At 38.4% G+C, this 22091-nt stretch overlaps 2 protein-coding genes across 7 annotated transcripts; both read right to left on the bottom strand.

The window, feature by feature from the left end:
- Positions 1-97: 97 nt before the first annotated feature.
- LOC113161716 (C-type lectin domain family 4 member M-like) lies at positions 98-10367 on the bottom strand. Of its 5 annotated transcripts, XM_026359507.1 has the most exons (8): positions 5991-6154; positions 3996-4085; positions 3066-3402; positions 2924-2986; positions 1186-1248; positions 809-951; positions 560-660; positions 98-458 (listed from the first exon to the last, which is right to left on the bottom strand). In XM_026359507.1, exons 3-8 carry the CDS (start codon positions 3133-3135, stop codon positions 311-313), a joined length of 588 nt encoding a protein of 195 aa, XP_026215292.1. In that variant the 5' UTR covers positions 3136-3402; positions 3996-4085; positions 5991-6154; the 3' UTR covers positions 98-310. The 5 variants fall into 5 exon arrangements, with proteins under 5 accessions (XP_026215292.1, XP_026215290.1, XP_026215294.1 ...); XM_026359505.1 differs by lacking the exons at positions 560-660; positions 809-951; positions 1186-1248; ... (2 more) ...; positions 3996-4085; positions 5991-6154 and adding exons at positions 7818-7918; positions 8066-8214; positions 9037-9096; ... (1 more) ...; positions 9915-10004; positions 10349-10367; XM_026359509.1 differs by lacking the exon at positions 1186-1248.
- An 8966-nt stretch (positions 10368-19333) lies between these two features.
- On the bottom strand, positions 19334-21709 carry LOC113161715 (CD209 antigen-like protein A). 2 transcript variants are annotated; one of them, XM_026359503.1, is made up of 6 exons: positions 21528-21701; positions 21193-21282; positions 20854-20940; positions 20292-20434; positions 20092-20186; positions 19334-19964 (listed from the first exon to the last, which is right to left on the bottom strand). In XM_026359503.1, the coding sequence occupies exons 1-6, from the start codon at positions 21643-21645 to the stop codon at positions 19814-19816; spliced, it is 684 nt and encodes a 227-aa protein (XP_026215288.1). In that variant the 5' UTR covers positions 21646-21701; the 3' UTR covers positions 19334-19813. The 2 variants fall into 2 exon arrangements, with proteins under 2 accessions (XP_026215288.1, XP_026215289.1); XM_026359504.1 differs by lacking the exon at positions 21193-21282 and having other exon boundaries at positions 21528-21709.
- Positions 21710-22091: the final 382 nt, after the last annotated feature.

The raw sequence follows: 22091 nt of genomic DNA, 5'->3' as shown, positions 1-22091 counted from the left end.
TTGATTCCGTGCTCTGCTACTATCAGGATTTGAAACAGACTTTAAGTAGATAATGTTTTATTATGATTATGATGTTATAACTATAAGAGCAAAGTATGTACAATAAATAATTTTCTGTATTCAGATATTGTATATCTCAAAAAAGTAGGTCAGCTGTACATACTATACTGTAAATATTTCACTGTACTGTACATACTGTACTGTACTACTAGGAAAATCAAAACAATCATACAAACAATTTATACTTTTAGCTGACTTAGCGAAACCTGTAAAAACTTTAGTATTGAGCAATACATGTTTGAAGGCTGAGTTATTGAGGCAGTTTCTTTTCACAGATCCAGACTCTCTGAACATCACATGATTCATCATTCCAGTTGTTTTCGAATTTATGTAACCTCACTTCTCCACAGTCTTCTTCTCTATTCCCAAAGCTGTTAGGCTCATTAATCCCCCAATAGCTGAAACAAAAACAAACAATTTCCATCAGTTCAAACACAATGTATTAGATCATTTTAAGAACCACATTGATATTTGATCTAGAGACTAGAAATATGTAAACCTTGTTATCAGCGGGGTCCCATCAACCCATTTCCATGTGCCTTCTTTCTCTCTATCAGTCAGTCCAATCCACATATTGTCCTGCCATTGCCTTGTCAAAGTCTATTAATAGGGAGAACCAATGTGAAAAATATGAGTGAAAGAAATCTTTTCTAAAGCTTCTAATTATAAAGTCAATCCACTCCCCGCATCTTTATTTACTCACGCATGTATTCACAGATGAATACATGCATGAGTAAATAAACTGTACCTGTTCTTCCTTGCTGTTGACGATGATCAGGTCTGCCCTCTTTTGCAGACAGTAATCTCTACTTTGTTGCCAGGTTCTTTTGTTTGAAGAAATGTAATAGAAACTTCCTCCTAAATACACCCATTGTTGTTGGGAGTAGTAAACTGTTGATAGAAAGGAAGAACTAACATTAAATATCTTAATAATCAATAAACAAATGCTAGAAAAAAAGGAAATTGAGGAACTATGATTATTACTGTAGTCACAGATTGATCCCAGGTTTACTACATTTTCTCTCATGCAGTGCAAGTAGCTACTGTAGTCAAGTGAAACTTTTATCTTACTGTACGAGCAACTCAATAAAGTGAGTGATCCTGATGCTTTATTCTGAAACTTACTGAAGTCATCCAGCTTCTTCTTCAACTCATCTCTCTCTTCAGACAGGGACGTCTGCTGTGAAGCTGATATATTGATATACAGTGGGTACGGAAAGTATTCAGACCCCCTTAAATGTTTCACTCTTTGTTATATTACAGCTATTTGCTAAAATCATTTAAGTTCATTTTTTTCCTCATTAATGTACACACAGCACCCCATATTGACAGAAAAACACAGAATTTTTGAAATTTTTTGAGATTTATTAAAAAAGAAAAACTGAAATAGCACATGGTCATAAGTATATATTACATATATTCAGACCCTTTGCTCAGTATTTAGTAGAAGCACCCTTTTGATCTAATACAGCCATGAGACTTTTTGGGAAAGATGCAACAAGTTTTTCACACCTGGATTTGGGGATCCTCTGCCATTCCTCCTTGCAGATCCTCTCCAGTTCTGTCAGGTTGGATGGTAAACGTTGGTGGACAGCCATTTTCAGGTCTCTCCAGAGATGCTCAATTGGGTTTAAGTCAGGGCTCTGGTTGGGCCATTCAAGAACAGTCACAGAGTTGTTGTGAAGTCACTCCTTCGTTATTTTAGCTGTGTACTTAGGGTCTTTGTCTTGTTGGAAGTTGAACCTTCAGCCCAGTCTGAGGTCCTGAGCACTCTGGAGAAGGATATCCCTGTACTTGGCTGCATTCATCTTTCCCTCAATTGCAACCAGTTGTCCTGTCCTTGCAGCTGAAAAACACACTCACGGCATGATGCTGCCACCACCATGCTTCGTTATTGAGACTGTATTGGACAGGTGATGAGCAGTGCCTGGTTTTCTCCACACATACCTTTTAGAATTAAGGCCAAAACGTTCTATCTTGGTCTCATCAGACCAGAGAATCTTATTTCTCACCATCTTGGAGTCCTTCAGGTGTTTTTTAGCAAACTCCATGCAGGCTTTCGTGTGTCTTGCACTAAGGAGAGGCTTCCGTCGGGCCACTCTGCCATAAAGCCCCGACTGGTGGAGGGCTGCAGTGATCCCGACTGCATCTCTGGAGCTCAGCCACAGTGATCTTTGGGTTCATCTTTACCTCCGATAGCTCACTTTGGCCGGACGGCCAAGCTCTAGGAAGGGTAATGGTCGTCCCAATCGTCTTCCATTTAAGGATTAGGGAGGTGAGCACTACTCTGTTCTTAGGAACCTTAAGTGCAGCAGAATTTTTTTTGTAACCTTGGCCGGAGCTGTACCTTGCCACAATGCAGTCTCTGAGCTCTTCAGGCAGTTCCTTTGACCTCATGATTCTCGTTTCTTCTGACATGCACTGTGAGCTGTAAGGTCTTATATAGACAGGTGTGTGGCTTTCCTAATCAAGTCCAATCAATATAGTCAAACACAGCTGGACTCAAATGAAGGTGTAGAACCATCTCAAGGATGATCAGAAGAAATGGACAGCACCTGAGTTAAATATATGAGTGTCACAGCCAAGGGTCTGAATATTTATGACCATGTGCTATTTCAGTTTTTCTTTTTTATTAAATCTGCAAAAATTTCAAAAATTCTGTTTTTCCGTCAATATGGGGTACTGTGTGTACATTAATGAGGAAAAAAATGAACTTAAACGATTTTAGCAAATAGCTGCAATATAAAAAAGAGTGAAAAATTTAAGGGGGTCTGAATACTTTCCGTAACCACTGTATTTTGAAATGAGGCAAATGAGCAACTCAATAAAGTGAGTGATCCTGATGCTTTATTCTGAAACTTACTGAAGTCATCCAGCTTCTTCTTCAACTCATCTCTCTCTTCTAACAGGGACGTCTGCTGTGAAGCTGATATATTGATATATTTTGAAATGAGACATTTATAGTTTCATATAAAAAATCTCATTGTCTATATCTGTAATCTTACCACAAAGATCGAGTTGCTCCTTCAGTTCACCTCTTTCTTTATTAAACAATTCCAATTGTAAAGCTGCCATTTTTAGAAGAGAGGTGACCAGAGAGGTGTCAACCACAAATCACATTAAAACAAAATGCCTATATTGCAAACTATAAATGAATACATTGTTGGTAGTTTGTGAACATAAAACATCTCTCAACTCTTTACAAACTACAGATTTCTTAATTACATTTGTCATGTTCTGGATTCCTTTGGATCTAAACCCTTTTAAAGATGGTTGATCCATCATGATACAAAAACTTACTCAGGTTCCTCTTCCATTCATCTCTCTCTTCAGTCAGGTTATCTAGTGGAGATGTTACCATCATTTCATTAAAAAAGAATCAGTTTATGTCTACAACTAAAAATTCTACTACAATTATGTACTCATTCATTTCTGGACAGATTGTACTGTTGTCTCTGAAAGATATGATAGCTATTGGTTTAAGAATCTATTTCAACAGTTTCTGACAGCCTTAATACACATGATTCACTTATTCCCTGAATTATTATGCTGAACTGAATCAAAAATATTGCGGACACCATAGAGGCCATGTAGCGGCATATTACCAATGGACTGAGATATTCCAAAACAGCATATATGTGTAATTTTAATGTATTAGCAGTTTTGGCACTAACACAATTCATCCAGGACATTTATACACTGCCTATATAACAGTTTTATGATCCACTTCACTCTTACTTGCACAGTATTGGACTTGGAGTAGTTTTCATTTATTTACCAACATTGGTCCTCTCATTCATTATATTTTAGTAGAGAAATATCTGACATCTACATTCCAGGTAGCCATGATATTTAAAAAAGACAATTCGCGATATTGGTGGTGATAACATATACAAATATAAAGAATAACGTTACATGTAATAATAACAACTTACAGAAAGCAAGGCGCAGGGAAATGTTGAGAGCAGCTTGTAGGACACACAAGACACAAAAGCTCACACCAATCCAGCTATGCAATGTCTTTCCTGTAGACAGAAATTACACACACACACATCAGGGCTGCAAATGTCCACAACATGCAGATTTTAATTTGTGATGTAGTTGCTAAACAAAAAAACAACAATAATAACTAGACAATTTCTAGTCCTCTGCTCTGGAATAGTCTCACATTTTCTACCATTCACCATTATTTGCTGTGAAGAAAATGTTTGCAGTCATGTCACTGTGGTAACACAATCACTACCAAAAGTCATGGCACGCTATTCCAGATTGAGCCGAACAAGTATCATGTCTATGATAATCATAATAAAAACTGAAAAAATAAGAATAAGAACATGGAATAAGCATGATGGAATATACAGGTGCTGGTCATATAATTAGAATATCATCAAAAAGTTGATTTATTTCACTAATTCTTCTCAAAAAGTGAAACTTGTATATTATATTAATGCAATACACACAGACTCATATATTTCAAGGGTTTATTTCTTTTAATTTTGATGATTAGAACTGACAACTAATGAAAAACCCAAATTCAGTATCTCAGAAAATTAGAATATTACTTAAGATCAATATAAAGACAGGATTTTTCCACACTCTAATCAGCTAATTAACTCAAAACACCTGCAAAAGCCCTTAAATCAGGGGTCTCAAACTCGCGGCCTGCGGGCCATTTGCAGCCCGCGGGACAATAATTTGTGTCCAAGCACATTAATAGAGGCGAAGGGAAGGAAAAGATGTGGTAGAAAAAAGTGTACAAGCAATACAAATAACCGCACCCTGGAGAGAATTGTGAAACGAAACCCATTCAAAAATGCGGGGGAGATTCACAAAGAGTGGACTGCAGCTGGAGTCAGTGCTTCAAAAAAACCCTACACACAGACGTATGCAAGACTTGGGTTTCAGCTGTCGCAGTCCTTGTGTCAAGCCACTCTTGAACAACAGACACGTCAGAAGCATCTCGCCTGGACTAAAGACAAAAAGGAATGGACTGCTGCTGAGTGGTCCAAAAGTATGTTCTCTGATGAAAGTAAATTTTGCATTTCCTTTGTAAATCAGGGTCCCAGAGTCTGGAGGAAGAGAGGAGAGGCACAGAACGTTGCTCCTGGTGTTGCTCCACTGTGTTTTCTGAGGTCCAAGGTCAAAGCAGCTGTATACCAGGATATCTTAGAGCACTTCCTGCTTCCTGCTGCTGACCAACTTTAGGGAGATGCAGATTTCATTTTCCAACAGGACTTGGCATCTGCACACAGAGCCGAATCTACCAGTACCTAGTTTAAGGACCATGATATTCCTGTTCTTAACTGGCCAGCAAACTCGCCTGACCTTAGCCCCATAGGAAAGCTATGGGATATTGTGAAGAGGAAGATGTGATCCTGACCCAACAATGCAGAAGACCTGAAGGCCACTATCAGAGCAACCTGGGCTCTCATAACACCTGAGCAGTGCAGCAGACTTTCTTTGTTTAGGTCTTAAGTAATATTCAAATTTTCTGAGATACTGAATTTGGGTTTTTCATTTGTGGTCAGTTCTAATCAGCAAAATTAAAAATAAAAAAACACTTGAAATATATGAGTCTGTGTGTAATGCATGAATATATTATACAAGTTTCACTTTTTGAACAGAATTAGTGAAATAAATCAACTTTTTGATGCTATTCTAATTATATGACCAGCACCTGTATAGTGTATAGTGGGCTTCTCTGTTACACAGAGGTCTACTAAATAAAATACATTGACAAAGAAGACCAAACTTTAGAAACATTTTACAGCACAACAATTTCTTTCCTGCAGCCAAAAATAACACACAATTGAGCAAAGATATAATTTGACTTCACTTACAAACATTTTATAATTCGATGTAAGATAAGATAATTATTGTTTATGTTATTTTTAAGTTGAAAAACACTGTGTAGAACATTTTTGTCTCACCAGGCACTGCAGCAGCCACTTTACCATCTTCACAAGTGGCAGTCTTCAAGGCAGAACTCCTGACGGAAGCAACTGGGAGGTTTGACATTTCCATTATGATCTCTGAATCTTCTTTGTAGACAATGGTATTTTAATGTTTTAATGGTTGCTACTTCTTAGATTGCTACAAGTAAGACGTCAACTTCTCTTTTTGTATGTTTCTCATACAGTGACACATTCTTACACTTCCTTATTCTTATGTACCAGCGGCTGGTTAATGTAGTGGTCACATCATCGCCTCCCATGTGGGAGTCTAGGGTTCAAATCCCAGCTACCTCCAGTAGTCCTTAGGCAAAACCTCCTCACACTCACCCTGCCTACCATTGTTTCTGTATCCTCCTTGTAAGTCGCTTTGTATAAAAGCGTCTGCTAAATGACTAAAATGTTAACTGAAACACATTCTGTATTTCCATTTAAGACAGTTTTTCCTCACCGCCATATACTGCTCGCTTAAGGGGAATTGGTTGTTTTTTTAATAAAATTAAAATTTAAAAGTCTTGACCTTAATATGTAAACCTCCTTGACATGAGTTCTGCTGTTGTGATGTACTACGACCTTAAAGTTTGACCTTTCAAATCAGTTCGTCATTGACTCTATGTTGATTGTTTGGCCACATTTGAAGCAATTTCCTCAAAGTGCTCACAAGATTTTGTGTTCTCAACAATTGAGAGAATAGATAAACAATGCAAAAACTTTAAAATATGTTTTCTCTCTGTTATGATTTAATTTTAATGAGTGTCCTCCTGTAAAATAAACAATATACAGTAGGTTGTTTGTACAAGCAGTGGAGATAAACAAATATATATAGATATTGCCATTTGACATCAACAACAGTTGCATTATATAGACATTAATGTACTGTATGACCAGAATCACAAAGACTCTTTTAATGATCATGACATCTCTGCTAAACCAAATACATTTCTCCCCACACATCCTACAATATTAATTAATCATAATATTTTAATTTACATCTGTTTAAATTATTATTGACTTTTGAGCCTCAGCCAAATACAGTTGAAGTATTCATATCAAAATATCTTTATTTTTTCTGTGTTTAACTTGAATTACTATTTAATGATGTGTCTCATGTTGATTCCGTGTTCTGCTACTATCAGGATTTGAAAGAGTGTTCAAGTGGAGACAGCAAAAGTGAAAGTGAAGTGAAATCAGATCAGAAATCTGATTCAAGCCTGATTTCACCTACTTTTTCTGTAATACAAAAAATACAGATTTCAATCCACATATATAAGGGTTATTTGAATTTCCATTTTGAAACTGTGTTATAACTATAAGAGCAAAATACAAAAGAAAAATTATTTTCTGTATTCAGATATTGTATACCTCAGAAAAGTAGGTCAGCTGTACATACTGTATTGTACATACCATACTGTACCTATTGTACTGTAAATACTGTACTTTACTGTATTGTACATACTGTACTACTAGGAAAATCAATACAAACAATTTACAATTTTAGCTGACTTAGCGATACTTGTAAAAACTTTAGTATTGAGCAATACATGTTTGAAGGCTAAGTTATTGATGCAGTTTCTTTTCACAGATCCAGACTCTCTGAACATCACATGATTCATCATTCCAGCTGTTTTCATCTTTATGGAACCTCACTTCTCCACAGTCTTCTTCTCTATTCTCATAGTTGTTAGGCTCATTACTCCTCCAATAGCTGAAACAAAAACAAACAATTTCCATCAGTTCAAACACAATGTATTAGATTATTTTGAGAACCACATTGATATTTGATCTAGAGACTAGAAATATGTAAACCTTGTTATCAGCGGAGTCCCATCAACCCATTTCCATGTGCCTTCTTTCTCTTTATCAGTCAGTCCAATCCACATATTGTCCTGCCATTGCCTTGTCAAAGTCTATTAATAGGGAGAAACAATGTGATATAAATATAAGAGTGAATAAAATATTTTCCATTAAAAATTCAATCCACTCTCCACATCTTTAATTGTTTAACTGTTTTATTCACAGATGAACTCATTTATGAATGAATGAATGAACTGTACCTGTTCTTCTCTGCTGTTGATAATCATCAGGTCTGCACCCTTTTGCAGACAGTCCTCTCTACTTTCATTCCAGGATTTCCGAACTGAAGAAATGTAATATGCACTCCCACCATAATATTCCCATCCATTTTGGAAACATTTGGCTGTGACTGAAAACAAAAAGACAAATCTTCAATATCTCAGTAACAAGAGTTAGAGAGGGAAAATATGTGTAAGGAGAAAAACATAATATTACAGGTAAAACCAGTTTAACTAAACCTAAATTGACGGTGTCGACTTTTAAACTTTTAAAATTAAAAATTTGTACACAATCTCATAACCAGTTTGTGTTAGATTTAAGGAAAATCTTTATATTGTTATTATCACTTATTTACAGTTACAGAGATCAGGCAGGCATAACTTTGTGATCACTGAAAGGTGAAGTGAATACCACTGATTATCTCTTCATCATGGCCCCTGTTACTGGGTGGTATACATTAGGCAGGAACAATTGGACAAGACAAATGGCACAAACATATGGATTTGAGTGAGTTTGACAAGGGCCAAATTATGATGGTGAGACGACTGCGTTAGAGCATCTTCAAAACTGCAGCTCTCTCTATCATTGAATTGGCGTGAGGCTGTAATAAAGGACACTGACAAAAAGGGTTATTTTCACTATCTTAGTTTAGGATATTGGCAAGCTAGTAGTTGAAAATTACTACTAGACATTACCAAAAGATCAACAAAGTCAACTCTTACCATCTAGGAATGTCTGGGTCACATTTTGTGCTTCGGATGAATGTGACACTAGTTCAGTCTTTTTAAATGCAAAAACAATATAGAAGTATATGTTCGAATTGCGACTGTGTTAGTACTGTATAGCTTCTTTTCCTTCACACAGCCTTATTAGTCTCCTCTTCTGTTAATGTTGTGTGTTTTAATGACTATAATACTTAACCATAAAAAAAAGTTTCCCCATACACACTTACAAAAGTCAATCAGCTGATCTCGCTCCTCGATAAGGGTTTTAATCTTCACAGTGGTCTTATCTGAAAAAAGCAGAGAGACTTAAACCGGAAAGCTGTCATTCTGAGTGGGGGAGGTTGGTCTAAGTGTCTGCTGTTTAAAAATAATTACAAAAACTAAAAACCCACAAAAACAAAAAATATGTTTTAGAACATTTTAAAGTTTTGTGTGGTTGGCATCTGTGGCTTTCCTGCTTTTCCTAACTTTGTCTGTCCTGCCATTCCTCTATTTGTTTACCTTTGGTTTTGTGATTTGGTTTAATTTCAATTTATTTATCCATTGCTATAAAACATACAAAACACTCTGCTGTACAATTGATGTAGTTTGAAGCTCACACTTACCAAAGTCAGTCAGCTTTCTCTTCAGCTCATCTATCTCCCCAGAGAGGTTTTTATAAGAAGCCTCTATATGAAGAGTGCTTTTATCTGAAAAGGCAGAGAGACATTACATGCAAATTTTACAATATACAATTTGTGAAAAGAGAGGGGGTCTTGATGTGATAACCATCTGAAAGACACGAGAATTGCAAAAAGGAGTGTATCAGGTTCAAGATTAAAACAACCTATAGATCACCATAGTCAAACTGAATTTTTTATTTCTCCATAATATATTTAGAAATAAATATACTTCAAGTAGTTGAGATGGTTTGTAATTATTTACGCTATGGTGGTAGCTGGTACATTTTTTTAATGAGATGATAAGTTTTGTATGTATGTAATAAAAATAATAGACGCTTTCATCAAAAGAGAGGTACAAGCCAAAGGCAGGGTAAGCGTAACAAGGTCTTGCCTAAGGATGGCTACGGGAGGTAGACCACAGCCAAGGAAAGCAGAGATCTTACCACTGGTGAGACGAAAGACAATGTTGAAAGACACTTGTATGATACACAAAAGTCCAAAGATTGCAGCAACCAGTCTGTAGAGGTTTGTCTCTGACAGGAAGAATCACACAAACACACATGCACTTATATTAAGACCAGAGAAATGGAAAAGGCAACATAGTTAAAGAACTCATGACATTCAAATCAGTAAAAACTCTACATATTTCTACTAATAAGTCCTCTTCTCTGTGCTAATTTGAATTAGCTGTGTTAGTGCATGCCGCTGTTAGTACTACTGTAAACCTTCTACTAATGCACTGTTTGTTACATGTTACATTCATTTTCCTTCTGGTCACAGACCTTCTTTACATCCGTTTCCCCTCTTAATTTCTATTTGTCTCTCTACTATCAATTGTTAGCTATAAAATGCTTGCAATAATTTGTTGACGTCTTACCAGTCATTGCTGCAGTGAATTTCACTGACATTTTCTTAGAATACTTCCTGATGTGATATCTATATATATAATAAAGATAAAGAGCAGGAAATGTTGTTTCCTCTTTTAGATTTCTGTTAGTTTGTGACGCAGGTACACAGTTTTTCTTCTTTTTCTACATATGTATTGACACATATGACACACTGCTGACTAATACTGTGTTATGGAAAGTACCTGTTGAACGTGTTTTTTTAATGTAGGCTGTGTTCTAAATATTCAGAATACAATACAAAAACACCTCCAGCAGGCCTATCTCCTTAGTATAAAAACACTCCTAATTGTTGGTATTTGACAAGACACAAGAAAAACGTGTGTGAAGGGGTTAGGATCAGACTCCACAACCAGAGATGACACGTAAAAACAGGATGAGTTAAAGAGGTTTATTACAGAAAGGAATTTATTACTAATGTGAGGGGATCCAGCATCGTCTAAGAGAGGAGACAGAGTAAGCCGGAGGCAAACAGACACTGTTAAAGAGATTAGATAACCTGAGTGAGATCAGCGAGGTGAACCGGGAAGTGGGGAGAAGGCGAGAAGATGATGAACCTAGAGTGGTGTAGAGGTGATGATCCAGAAGTGGTGTAGAGGTGAGAGGTGGTGATGTCACGATGTCACAATCCAAGATGGCCAGTGCACATCAGAGAGCTCATGGAGCTGAGAGAAACAGGTGGAAACAGAATATCCTGGGGTACAGAGCAAAAGCCTAATGGCTGATTACAGGAGCGTGCAAAGTCAATGTAGAAGCACAATATTTAAACAATCCGATATCCATGATCCAAAACACAGGGTGATGAGGCAGTCAGGGGTCATACACAGAAAAGGCTGTTTCAATAGATGATAGGTAGGGCAGATCCGAGAGCTGAGTAAAGGAGACGATCCAAAGTCATACACTTAGGGGAACAGAATCATGGTACCGGAGGTTCAGGCTGAGGCAGGTCATGGTAGCGTGGAAGGGAGTCCTATCCTGGGAGACAGAACGAAGAATGAAACAGTTTCAGAGAGAAAACACTCATGGTACCGGAGGTGACAGAGACTGGTCAAGAAAGAAAGGCAGATTCAAACGAGGGGGAGTATCAGCTCCTAGGTCAAGCAGGGTTCGTAACAGAAGATCAGTTCAAAGGTTAATGCTGGATAGGTTTGTTGTCATGTTGAGGAGAGACTATCTGGCAAACTGGGAAGCTGACGGACCTGCTAATAAAGGGAAGGGGAGACACAGGTGCAGGCAATTGGCAATCAGGAGGTCACCTCAGGCTTGAGGCGAGAGACATGGGATGTCGGGTTAATCCGGAGGGCTCTGGGAATCCAGAGAGTCATAGCCACTGGATTAACCGCCACCTTAGAAATAGGGAAAGGGCCGGTGAAGTGGGGAGCCAGCTTCCTGGAGTCCACCCTTAGGAGTAGGTCACAAGTGGACAGTCATACTCATTGGCCTGGGCCCTAGGGTGTACTGGGGGGCTGAAGAGAAATGCTTGTTGGTTGCTTTGATGGGACATCCTGAGAAAAGTGTTTTGGGCCCTGATCCAAACTGAGGACCCCTGTCGGAGACCATGTCTTAAGTCTAAGTAGACGGAACAACGGAACATGGCCTCAGCTGTCCCATTGGTGGATGGCAGCTTGGGAAGCTGTAGAAATGTGCAGCTTTAAAAATGACTAGGGACAGGTGTGACAAAATATGGCAAGAGACAGGGACAGCCCGGCAGGTGCGTGGTTGGAGGTCTTGTCTTGAGCACTGACGGAGCAGGTTGCGACAAAGTCTCTGGCATCAGTGTTGAGACTTCGCTGCCAGAATCGTTGCCTCACTGTGGCTAGAGTTTGGCCTGTCCCAGGATGACAGGTGCGACTGTAGTTTTTATGTTCCTGCCACAACTCAAGACATCCACCTCCATCACAAATTGCACTAATTGGGGTCAGGGAAGGTGAGGATCGGTGCAGAGGTGAAGCGGTATTAGATGTAAAGGAAGGCTTGGTTGCCGTCGGGGGTCGAGGTGAATGAGGACTCACTGCAGGTCAGCTGATGGAGGAGTGCGGCAACAGTTTCGGATGAACTGGTTGGTAAATCCTAAAAAGCACTGCAACTGTGCTCCACGTGTTCCTGGAAATCTTTGGAGAAGATCATGATGTCAGAGAGATAGACAAAACCAAAGCAATTTATCACATCTCTGAGCACATAATTTATGAATGCTGGATAGTTAGGTCTTGATATACGGTGGGAAGTGCGTCCAGGCAGGGATAGGTGTCAGAGGAGGGGTCGAGAATCGAGACAACACTGGAAGCTGATGACAGGCATGGGAAGGCACATTGGGAGTGCCACCCCAAGATGGCGCCAGTGGACCATTCAGTGTGAGAATGGTGGTTACCAAGCAAGGGGTGGCCCAAGGTCATTGGAATTTGTGAACATTTAGTTATGAGATATGTGATAATGTTCTTGTGGTTACCTGATATTACTGTACGGATAGGCTGGGTTCAGTGGGAAATCGTGGGAGGGAGCTGACCATCAATGGCTTCTGCTTGCAGAGGTTCAGGAAGGTGCACTAATTTCATTCCAAGCTGATTCGTGACATACTCGTCAAGGAAGTCGACGTTGGCCCCTGAATTGATGAAGACTGGGAGATGGAGAGACTGGTAATTTCAACAAATGCTGCTGCAAAATAAACAGCGTTTGCGGTAGTGGTGTGTTTGGAACTGGAGTAGGAAGAAACTGGTGCTGCACCGCACACTTCTACTGTCCTTCCTCCATCCGTTAATGGAGTCTGAGGTCAACACTAGTGGCCAGTCATCCAGCGAGTCCGGTAAGTTCCCTTCGTCCTTTATGGTAGGTGACAAGCCCTCATACATGAGTGTCTTTGTTCCACCTACTTCCAGCAGCCCCCGTGTGGAAATCCACAGCATAGTCACACCGTGGGCCATGCGCCGTAGCTGGGGGGAGGTTTTTTTGCAGGGAGTTTTGCAGTTGAACACCTTTCTCATGGCCTCCGTCAGCTATCGTGAGTCAGTTATCACACTTTTAGTTTTCATAAATAGTACAATAGCTGTCAGGTCAAGATCTCAAAAAGCAGAGAACCTGAACCGGAAGCACAGTGGGTACAAAGTGAGAAGCTAAACCAGAGATACAAAGTAACACAAAATCAATGCACAGACGCAGGCAAAACCTCACACTGGCTGAGGTACAAAGTCTGTTATCCATTGGTGAGTGAGGGAGCAAAGGTCTATGAAAACAGGGTGAGGGCAAGGTCCAGGGAAGAAGCAGGAAAACAACGCTGGAAAGAAAGGCAGGAAAATGGCTAGATAGTTGTAGTCACAACTAACAATCTGGCAGGTAACTGAGGGCTGAGGGTGAACACAGGTGGTACTGATCAGTACTCGGTGCAGAGGGAATCAGTCCATTTTTGGGTATCACTATCGGATCTGAGCAGCAGGAGTGGGAACAGGTGAGAGAGAGAGAGAGAGAGAGAGAGAGAGAGAGAGAGAGAGAGAGAGAGAGAGAGAGAGAGAGAGAGAGAGAGAGAGGGAGGCGACTGACTTTATAAAATCATTTATAGATATATGATAAAATACAACATAATTAGTGCCACAAAGAAAATTATTTTAAGTGTTCAGTTTGAGATTAAAGTCAAAATTTCAAGAAAATAATTTAAATACATGTGAAGATAAAAGTCTAAATTTTGAAAAAAGTCAAGATGTTGAGAACTACTGACTTTAACGCATATGCATCAACAAAATGCTTTGTGCAGTTGAATGACTGATAATCATTCGTTAGATGTGGTTTTAGTAACAAGGGACTACTTGCTTTTTAGCTTATAAACATATCGTGGTAAGTATTAGGTAGGTGGTAATAAGTATTAAAATTACACTAATGTTTGCATCTGTTCAGGAGACACTTGTGTGTTTAATTTTAAACACAGTGTGGTCTATTCTTTCCTAAAAAATACATGGGATTTTACCATCTTTGTCTGCAGCCCACAAAATAAATATCTAAAGGGGGCGGTTATAATTCCAGTGATGGAAAAAAAAAAAAGCCAAAAAAGAAAAAATTAGTTGGATTCAAATCTTACTTATATAAAAAGGCTGTTGTAAAGAGTTAAAGACAGAAAAGGAATGCAGAAAATATACTCAACTGTTAATGTTTTGAGTTAGAGAGCTGGCATTTCAGTTAAGATAATAACAATATAATTAAATCCACAAGTCCATATAAATAAACATTTGATAAATCAAAATGTTATTTACACCAAATTGAAATGACACAGGGAGTATTTAAATGGTCTGTTAGTACTTTCACTCTTTTAAAAAGGGTTCTGCAAAAGCCTCATTTTTTACTTTTGCCTATTCATAAAGGAATAAAATATTATGTTATTTTCATTTGTCTCACCAGTCACTGTTGGGTTAATGTTGTGCAAGTGCCTTCTCACAATAGTTTATGTTTTGGCATTTGCTGAGGAAACATATATGAAGAAATCAAATTTCCTCTTTTTTAACTGCATCTCAGTGAATCAGTAGAGTAACCACTGGCTGGGTGGGGGATGGGGAAAGCATGTGATTCTTACACGCTATCTAAAGTTGTGCATTCATGTCGATGCTGACAACACTTATTGTTTCTGCTCAAAATGTATGTAAACTGCTTTAATCACAAGCTCAGCCTTGCTATTTTTACATGTGGTGTTAAACATATATTAGTATTTCTCCAAAACCATCTTATAGCTGACAGTTTTTAATAATTTCCATTGCTATGCAAATGATCCCCAGCCATATTTGTGCATGACACCAGATCAATCTTTTCTAAGATAGTGGTACATGCCGGAGCTAACGATATACGCCTTCGTCAGTCTGAGGTTACCAAGAATAACTTTAAAGAGGTGTTTAAATTAGCGAAGGCGATGTCCGAAGTGGTAATCTTCTCTGGCCCCCTCCCAATGAGACGAGGCGACATAACCTACAGCAGGTTATGGTCGCTGAACCGCTGGATGTCCAGGTGGTGCTCCGAAAACAACGTGGGCTTCATAGATAATTGGAGTACCTTTGAGGGCAAACCTGGCCTGTTAGGGCGGGACGGTGTCCATCCCACTCGGGAAGGTGCTGCTCTCATTTCTTGCAGTATAGCTCATAGTCTAAGATCAGGCCTAGCTAGTCGCTGACTAACCAGAGTCCAGGCCAGGGAGCAGACAAACAGGCTAAACCAAGTGTCTGCTAGCTGCACAGAGTCGTCAGTCAGGGTTCAACATATTGAGACTGTGTCTGTTCCTCGAGCTAAACAAAAAGCTAGAAAAACCCAGAAAGTATGTTTTAATAATTTAATTAACATACAGACCTCAAATTCAGAGCACACTGATTGTGCAGCCAGCACCTCTGATCTGAAGTTAGGATTGTTAAATATTAGATCTCTTACATCTAAAGCTCTTACTGTTAATGAAACTATCACAGATCAGGAGTTTGATATACTCTGTTTAACAGAAACCTGGATTAAACAGGACGAGTATGTAGCTTTAAATGAAGCAACTCCTCCTGGATACAGCTACATTCACCAGCCTCGTCTGACTGGTAGAGGAGGAGGTGTCGCAGTTATTTATAATGATAAACTGACTATCGTACAAAAGCATGTACACAAATTTAAAGCTTTTGAATGTCTTTATAGTAACATAACAAGTATAGATACAAATATAAAGTCTGCTCAGCCGATCCCGCTAATTATCATTTACAGACCCCCAGGGCCCTACTCTGAATTTCTTTGTGAATTTGCAGATTTCCTTTCTAACCTAGTTGTTTCTGTAGACAAAGCGTTAATTGCTGGAGATTTTAATATTCACTTTGAGAATCCAGAAGACCCTCTGAGAACAGCATTTATGTCCATATTGGACTCGCTAGGAGTAGATCAGTGTGTAGTAGGACCCACTCATAAAGCGGGTCACACCTTAGATTTAATAATATCATTCGGTTTAAGTATAAGAAATTTACTTACGCTCCCACTGTCTGAAGTTATCTCAGACCACTATCTTGTTTCAACTACAGTGTGTCATATTAACAATGTATACTCAGTGCCGCGCTATCACATTAAACGTACATTTACATCAACTACCGCACAGAGCTTTATTAGTAATCTTCCAGAGTTATCAACTTTGATTGGATCACCGTCTGACACCACAGAACTAGACCAGGCGACTGAATATCTCGAGTCGTCATTACGTTATACCTTAGATAATGTAGCTCCAGTTAAAAGAAAAGTCATCAGAGATAAGAAACTTGCTCCTTGGTATAACGATGACACGCGCGTCTTAAAACAGACTACTCGAAAGTTAGAACGTAAATGGCGCCAAACTAAATTGTTAGTATTCCAGATAGCGTGGAAGGAGAGCATCCTGAATTATAAAAAAGCTCTTAGTGCAGCTAGATCAACGTATCTCTCCACTCTCATAGAAAACAACAAAAACAACCCTAGATTTTTATTTAATACAGTAGCCAAATTAACTACAAAGAAAACTACTGCAGATATCTCCACAACAACGTTGTGCAGTAGTGAGGACTTCATGAACTTTTTCAATAACAAAATTGTAAATATAAGGCATTAAATTCAAGCTTTAAAACCAGACAATTTAGTTGACGCAGGTGACGAGCTAACCTCAGCAGATCAGTACCTAGATTACTTTACTCCTCTTGAAGAGAATGAACTAATTTCACTCATCTTTTCTGCAAAATCTTCAACCTGTACATTAGACCCTATACCGACACACTTTCTAAGACAGATAGTGCCAGAAATAATAGAACCCCTGCTGACAATCATAAATTCCTCACTCAGCTGTGGGTATGTCCCAAAGTGTTTTAAATTAGCAGTTATTAAACCGCTAATCAAGAAACCTGATCTCGACCCTTGTCAGCTGTCAAATTACAGGCCGATATCAAACCTCCCCTTTATCTCTAAGATTCTCGAAAAGATAGTAGCTGGGCAGCTATCCTCGTATCTTCATAGAAATAACATACATGAACTCTATCAGTCAGGATTTAGGCCTCATCACAGCACAAAGACGGCACTTGTTAAAGTAGTAAATGACCTCCTATTGGCCGCTGATCAGGGTAGCGTCACTATGCTTGTGCTACTCGATCTCAGTGCAGCTTTCGACACCATTGACCATAGTATTCTCCTTCACAGACTAGAAAATGTTGTTGGAATTAGGGGAACGGCCCTCTCCTGGCTTAGGTCCTATTTGACTGATCGTTATCAGTATGTAGATCTAAATGGCGATTACTCCACATGCTCTCCAGTGGAGTTTGGTGTTCCACAGGGTTCAGTTTTAGGCCCCCTGCTTTTTTCCCTCTACATGCTTCCTCTGGGCAACATTATCCGTAAACATGGCATTAACTTTCATTGTTATGCTGACGACACACAGTTATATGTTTCATTAAAACCAGATGAGATCAAACTGCTTAATAAAGTTGAGCAATGTGTAAAGGATATACGAGACTGGATGCTAATTAACTTCCTTCTGCTAAAAAAGACAGAAGTACTAGTTATAGGATCATCTGCAGCTAGAAGCAAGATGTTAGACCACACCGTAACTCTAGATGGCCTTTCCGTTACATCTAGTGCAACAGTCAAAGACCTTGGTGTGATTCTAGATTCCAGTCTTTCATTTGAAGCTCATGTAGATAATGTCACCAGGACAGCTTTCTTTCACCTCAGAAATATTGCCAAGATAAGGAATATTTTGTCACTAAATGATGCAGAAAAATTAGTCCATGCTTTCATCACCTCTAGGTTGGACTACTGTAATGCCTTACTGTCTGGCTGTTCAACCAGGTGCATAAACAAGCTTCAGTTAGTTCAGAATGCAGCAGCGAGAGTCCTCACTCGAACCAGAAGATACGATCACATCTCGCCTATCTTATCTACACTTCATTGGCTCCCCGTGAAATTTTGCATTGATTTTAAAATACTACTTTTGACATTTAAAGCATTAAATGGTCTTGCGCCGCATTATCTAAGTGAACTGCTAGTGTCTTATGATCCACCACGCCTACTTCGCTCAAAGGATGCTGGCTGCCTGTCAGTGCCTCGTATCCTAAAAACTACAGCTGGGGGCAGAGCTTTTTCTTACAAAGCCCCAAAGTTATGGAATAGCCTTCCAAATAGCGTTCGGGACTCAGACACAGTCTCAGTGTTTAAGTCTAGGCTGAAAACCTATTTATTTAGTCAAGCATTTTGTAAATAGATCTGGGAAGGACTCATGGACGTAGAGCATTATGGTGAGCTGGTATGTTTAGATGCTGTCTTCCCAACTCTCACTGATCACTTGGGTTTGTTGATGGTGAAGTGTTTGGTTGCTCTACATCCCAGTGCGCCCTCATGTCTGTGTTTTCTTCTGAACCCACCCTTTTAGTTAGGCTGTCATAATTAGTCCTGCCGGAGTCCCTGCTGCACTACACTAAATATACATTCACCTCAAACTTTATCTCACTGTGATCACAACTAACTGCAATCTCTCCTCTTCTCTCTCTTTCCCTCTCCCTCTCTCTTTTCTGGATTGGTCACAAGCTACTATGATGTCGGTCCCGGCCTCGGCGGACGTCGGAAGCTGTTTCTTGGAGGTCTCGACTCAACGCTCGATAGTCAAGGAATGGAACAAGTCTGCCTGCAATAACTAACTGGACTCCATATTAACTTAAAAGACTTTAACTGTTATACTGGACTGCTGCCTACACAGCAAGTAATCACCCATATGAGGATGGGTTCCCTGTTGAGTCTGGTTCCTCTCAAGGTTTCTTCCTGTTGCCTTCTCAGGGAGTTTTTCCTTGCCACTGTCGCCCTCGGTTTGCTCATCAGGGACAATCACATTATTATGACTCATACACATACACTGTTCATGTACTGTTCTTTGGTTGTGTAAAGCTGCTTTGTGACAATGTCAATTGTAAAAAGCGCTCTACAAATAAAATTGAATTGAATTGAATTGAATCAAAACAAATCACAACAATTAGTAAAATTTAGTAAAAACTTTGTAAAACCTGCAATGTGAATTCAATTAGCTGTCCTACTTTAAACAAGCAAGTACAGTAACAACAAAGGTTGAAATTACATTACTACACCATTAAAAAGCAGAAATGTATTAACTGTGCCTAATCTAAAAAAACTTGAAAACAAAAGTTAGCCTGGTACAATGGAATAATGAAGATGCAGGCCATATTTATATAGAAGCGTTCAGCACTTTGTTTGTTCATATAGCTTAGCAGAGAGTAATTTCTCTTTTTATATATTCAATGTATTACATACAGTACATACAATACATGTATTTACTCTAATTAAGTCATTATATTGTGCTCCTCATTTGCAGTCGCCTCATGTGTATTATGTATGCAGCACCACAGGCTTGTGTAACAGACATATGTGATTGTAAAATGTGAAGTTCTGCATTCAGAATAAACATGATGATTTTATATAGCGACTCATAGACGCACAGTCTTTTCACAGATCCAGACGTTTTTCGTTTCACAGGGTATGTCATTCCAGCTGCGTTCCTTTTCAAAGAACCTTGTTTCTACACAGTATTCTTTGGTGCTTTCAGTTAGGTTGTTAGGCTCCCCAGGGCCCCAGTAGCTGAAAGCAAAAAACATTTAATCTTTTCATGTTCATTTTAGTTCGTTACACATCTGGCACTAAACTCTAACAGCAGCTTTAAGATGTGTAGTTTCAGCAAGTTGAATAAAATTGATGTGTGACCCACCTTTCAGTCAGGGGAGTGCCATCCACCCATTCCCATGCATTGTCTATTTTAGTCAGTCCAATCCATGCGATCTTGCGAAATAAACCTGTAAACAGCTTGTTTATGGAGAAAAACAGGTGACCTCATAATCACAACATTTTTCAACCATCATTTTTCTGTAAATACTTATTCAAATTCACATTTCATAAAAAACCACACACCTGTTCTTTTAGGCTGTTGATAATAATCAGGTCGGCACCGTTTTGCTGACAGTAATTTCTACTGTCTTGCCAGGATTTCATCTCTTTAGAAATATAATAGAAACTAGGATGCGAATACTCCCATCCCAGTTGAGCATAGTGATCTGACATGGGGCGAAAAAGACATCATTAAAATGATGGAGGTAAAATCATTAACTTAAATGTAATCACATAATTTAATGTACTTATTCTGCCTTTTAATCCTTGAAGGTCCATTTATAATTTAGTTTTCATTTTGTGATTGATTCAATTTGTGTTCCACGTAAAATTATTTGTTGTTCAACTCCTGCTGTAGCAGCACCTGCTGCTGCTCTATGATTTACTACATTTTAGTGTTAGGTTCTATGTTTTGAATGTGCAGCAAGTTGACTGAGGTGAATAGTAGCTTTAATATCTATTTGGCAATCATGATGCACATTAGGTGTTTTCTTCTGATATTTTTATGACACCCAGATATAATTATATACAATAGATTAGGACTTAAATATGCTTTGAATAAAAGAGCTCAGAGCCTCATACTTACTGAACTGGCTCACTCTTTTCTTCAGCTCATCGGCATTGTCAGTCAGGTTTTTACAACTGACCTCTGTGTTGGATGTCTGACAACCGTCTGAAAGAGCATTTGGGATTCAGTGTATTATTCACTGGCACCTCTACATGTGGACAAAAAACAGAGAACTAAATCTGTTAAGACTAAAAGTTTCAATTCATAAATACAAACCTTGAACTAACTAGAAAGATCCATCCTGCTTATTATTTGAGTTATCCTGTGATATTTCTAGTCTTGGTTGATTGACTGAACATTAATAAATAGGACAGAAACAGAGTGAACTTATTATGTATAAAAAACCAAATGACTCACAGAGAGAAAGTCGAAGGGAAATGTTAAGTGCTGCTTGTAGCATGCACAGAAGTCCAAAGCTCAAAAAAACCAGCATGTAGAGTTTTCTACCTGCAAGCAGAAAAACACACATGTACAACAGTTACAGGAAACAGCTTCACTGAATTATTTGGCCCAGTAAAACCTGACAAGCATGTTAAAAACTGGTATTAAATTAAATAACTAAATTTGAAGATGCATGTAGGCCAAAGCCATGTTTTTACATTTTTACACACACACACAAGTGATGTTTCTGAAAATGATGAAGAGTGATGAAATATATACTAACTAACTGAACTATAGGGTTTTTCTCATACCTGGCATAGCAGCAGTCGCAGCACCATCATCAGAGCGGCTCTTTGAAGCTGATCCAGCACCAGATACATTTACATATTCCATAGTGATGCGGGATTTCTCTTTATGGACATTTGCCATGTCTTACTTACTGACTGGAGCGAAACCACTGTGGTGGACAATGAGTTTCTTCTTCTTTTATACTTTTGTATTTGCCAATCATGGAGCAGATTTCCACACTTCCTCATTTTTTCTTATATACTTACTTACTATATATATATATATATATATAGTAAGTAATATATAGTATATATATATATATATATATACATATATACATATATATATATATATATATACATACATACATACATACATACATACATACATATATATATATATATATATATATATATATATATATATATATATATATATATATATATATATATATATATATATATATATATATATATATATATATAGTAAGTAAGTATATAAGAAAAAATGAGGAAGTGTGGAAATCTGCTCCATTATATAAATGTGTAGTCTAGGAAGGACATTATTGAAGATATTTATAATCCCTG

The sequence above is a fragment of the Anabas testudineus genome, chromosome 1 (assembly GCF_900324465.2).
Source record: "Anabas testudineus chromosome 1, fAnaTes1.2, whole genome shotgun sequence".
In the NCBI taxonomy this organism is placed as follows: Eukaryota; Metazoa; Chordata; class Actinopteri; order Anabantiformes; family Anabantidae; genus Anabas; species Anabas testudineus.
Note: the sequence above shows the minus strand (reverse complement) of the source record. Positions and strands in the feature narration are given on the sequence as shown.

Excerpts from the sequence above, each read along its gene's own strand:
- LOC113161716 (XM_026359505.1), bottom strand. Across the intron at positions 9,499-9,914 it reads TGTCTTTCGTCTCACCAGTG|ATAAAAGCACTCTTCATATA; the intron begins GTAAGATCTCTG and ends CTGCCTTTTCAG. Across the intron at positions 9,097-9,414 it reads GAGAAAGCTGACTGACTTTG|ATAAGACCACTGTGAAGATT; the intron begins GTAAGTGTGAGC and ends TGCTTTTTTCAG.
- LOC113161715 (XM_026359503.1), bottom strand. The coding sequence starts at position 21,645 with ATGGCAAATGTCCATAAAGAGAAATCCCGCATCACTATGGAATATGTA. Across the intron at positions 21,283-21,527 it reads TGCGACTGCTGCTATGCCAG|GTAGAAAACTCTACATGCTG; the intron begins GTATGAGAAAAA and ends TTCTGCTTGCAG. Across the intron at positions 20,941-21,192 it reads TTCCCTTCGACTTTCTCTCT|ACGGTTGTCAGACATCCAAC; the intron begins GTGAGTCATTTG and ends ATGCTCTTTCAG.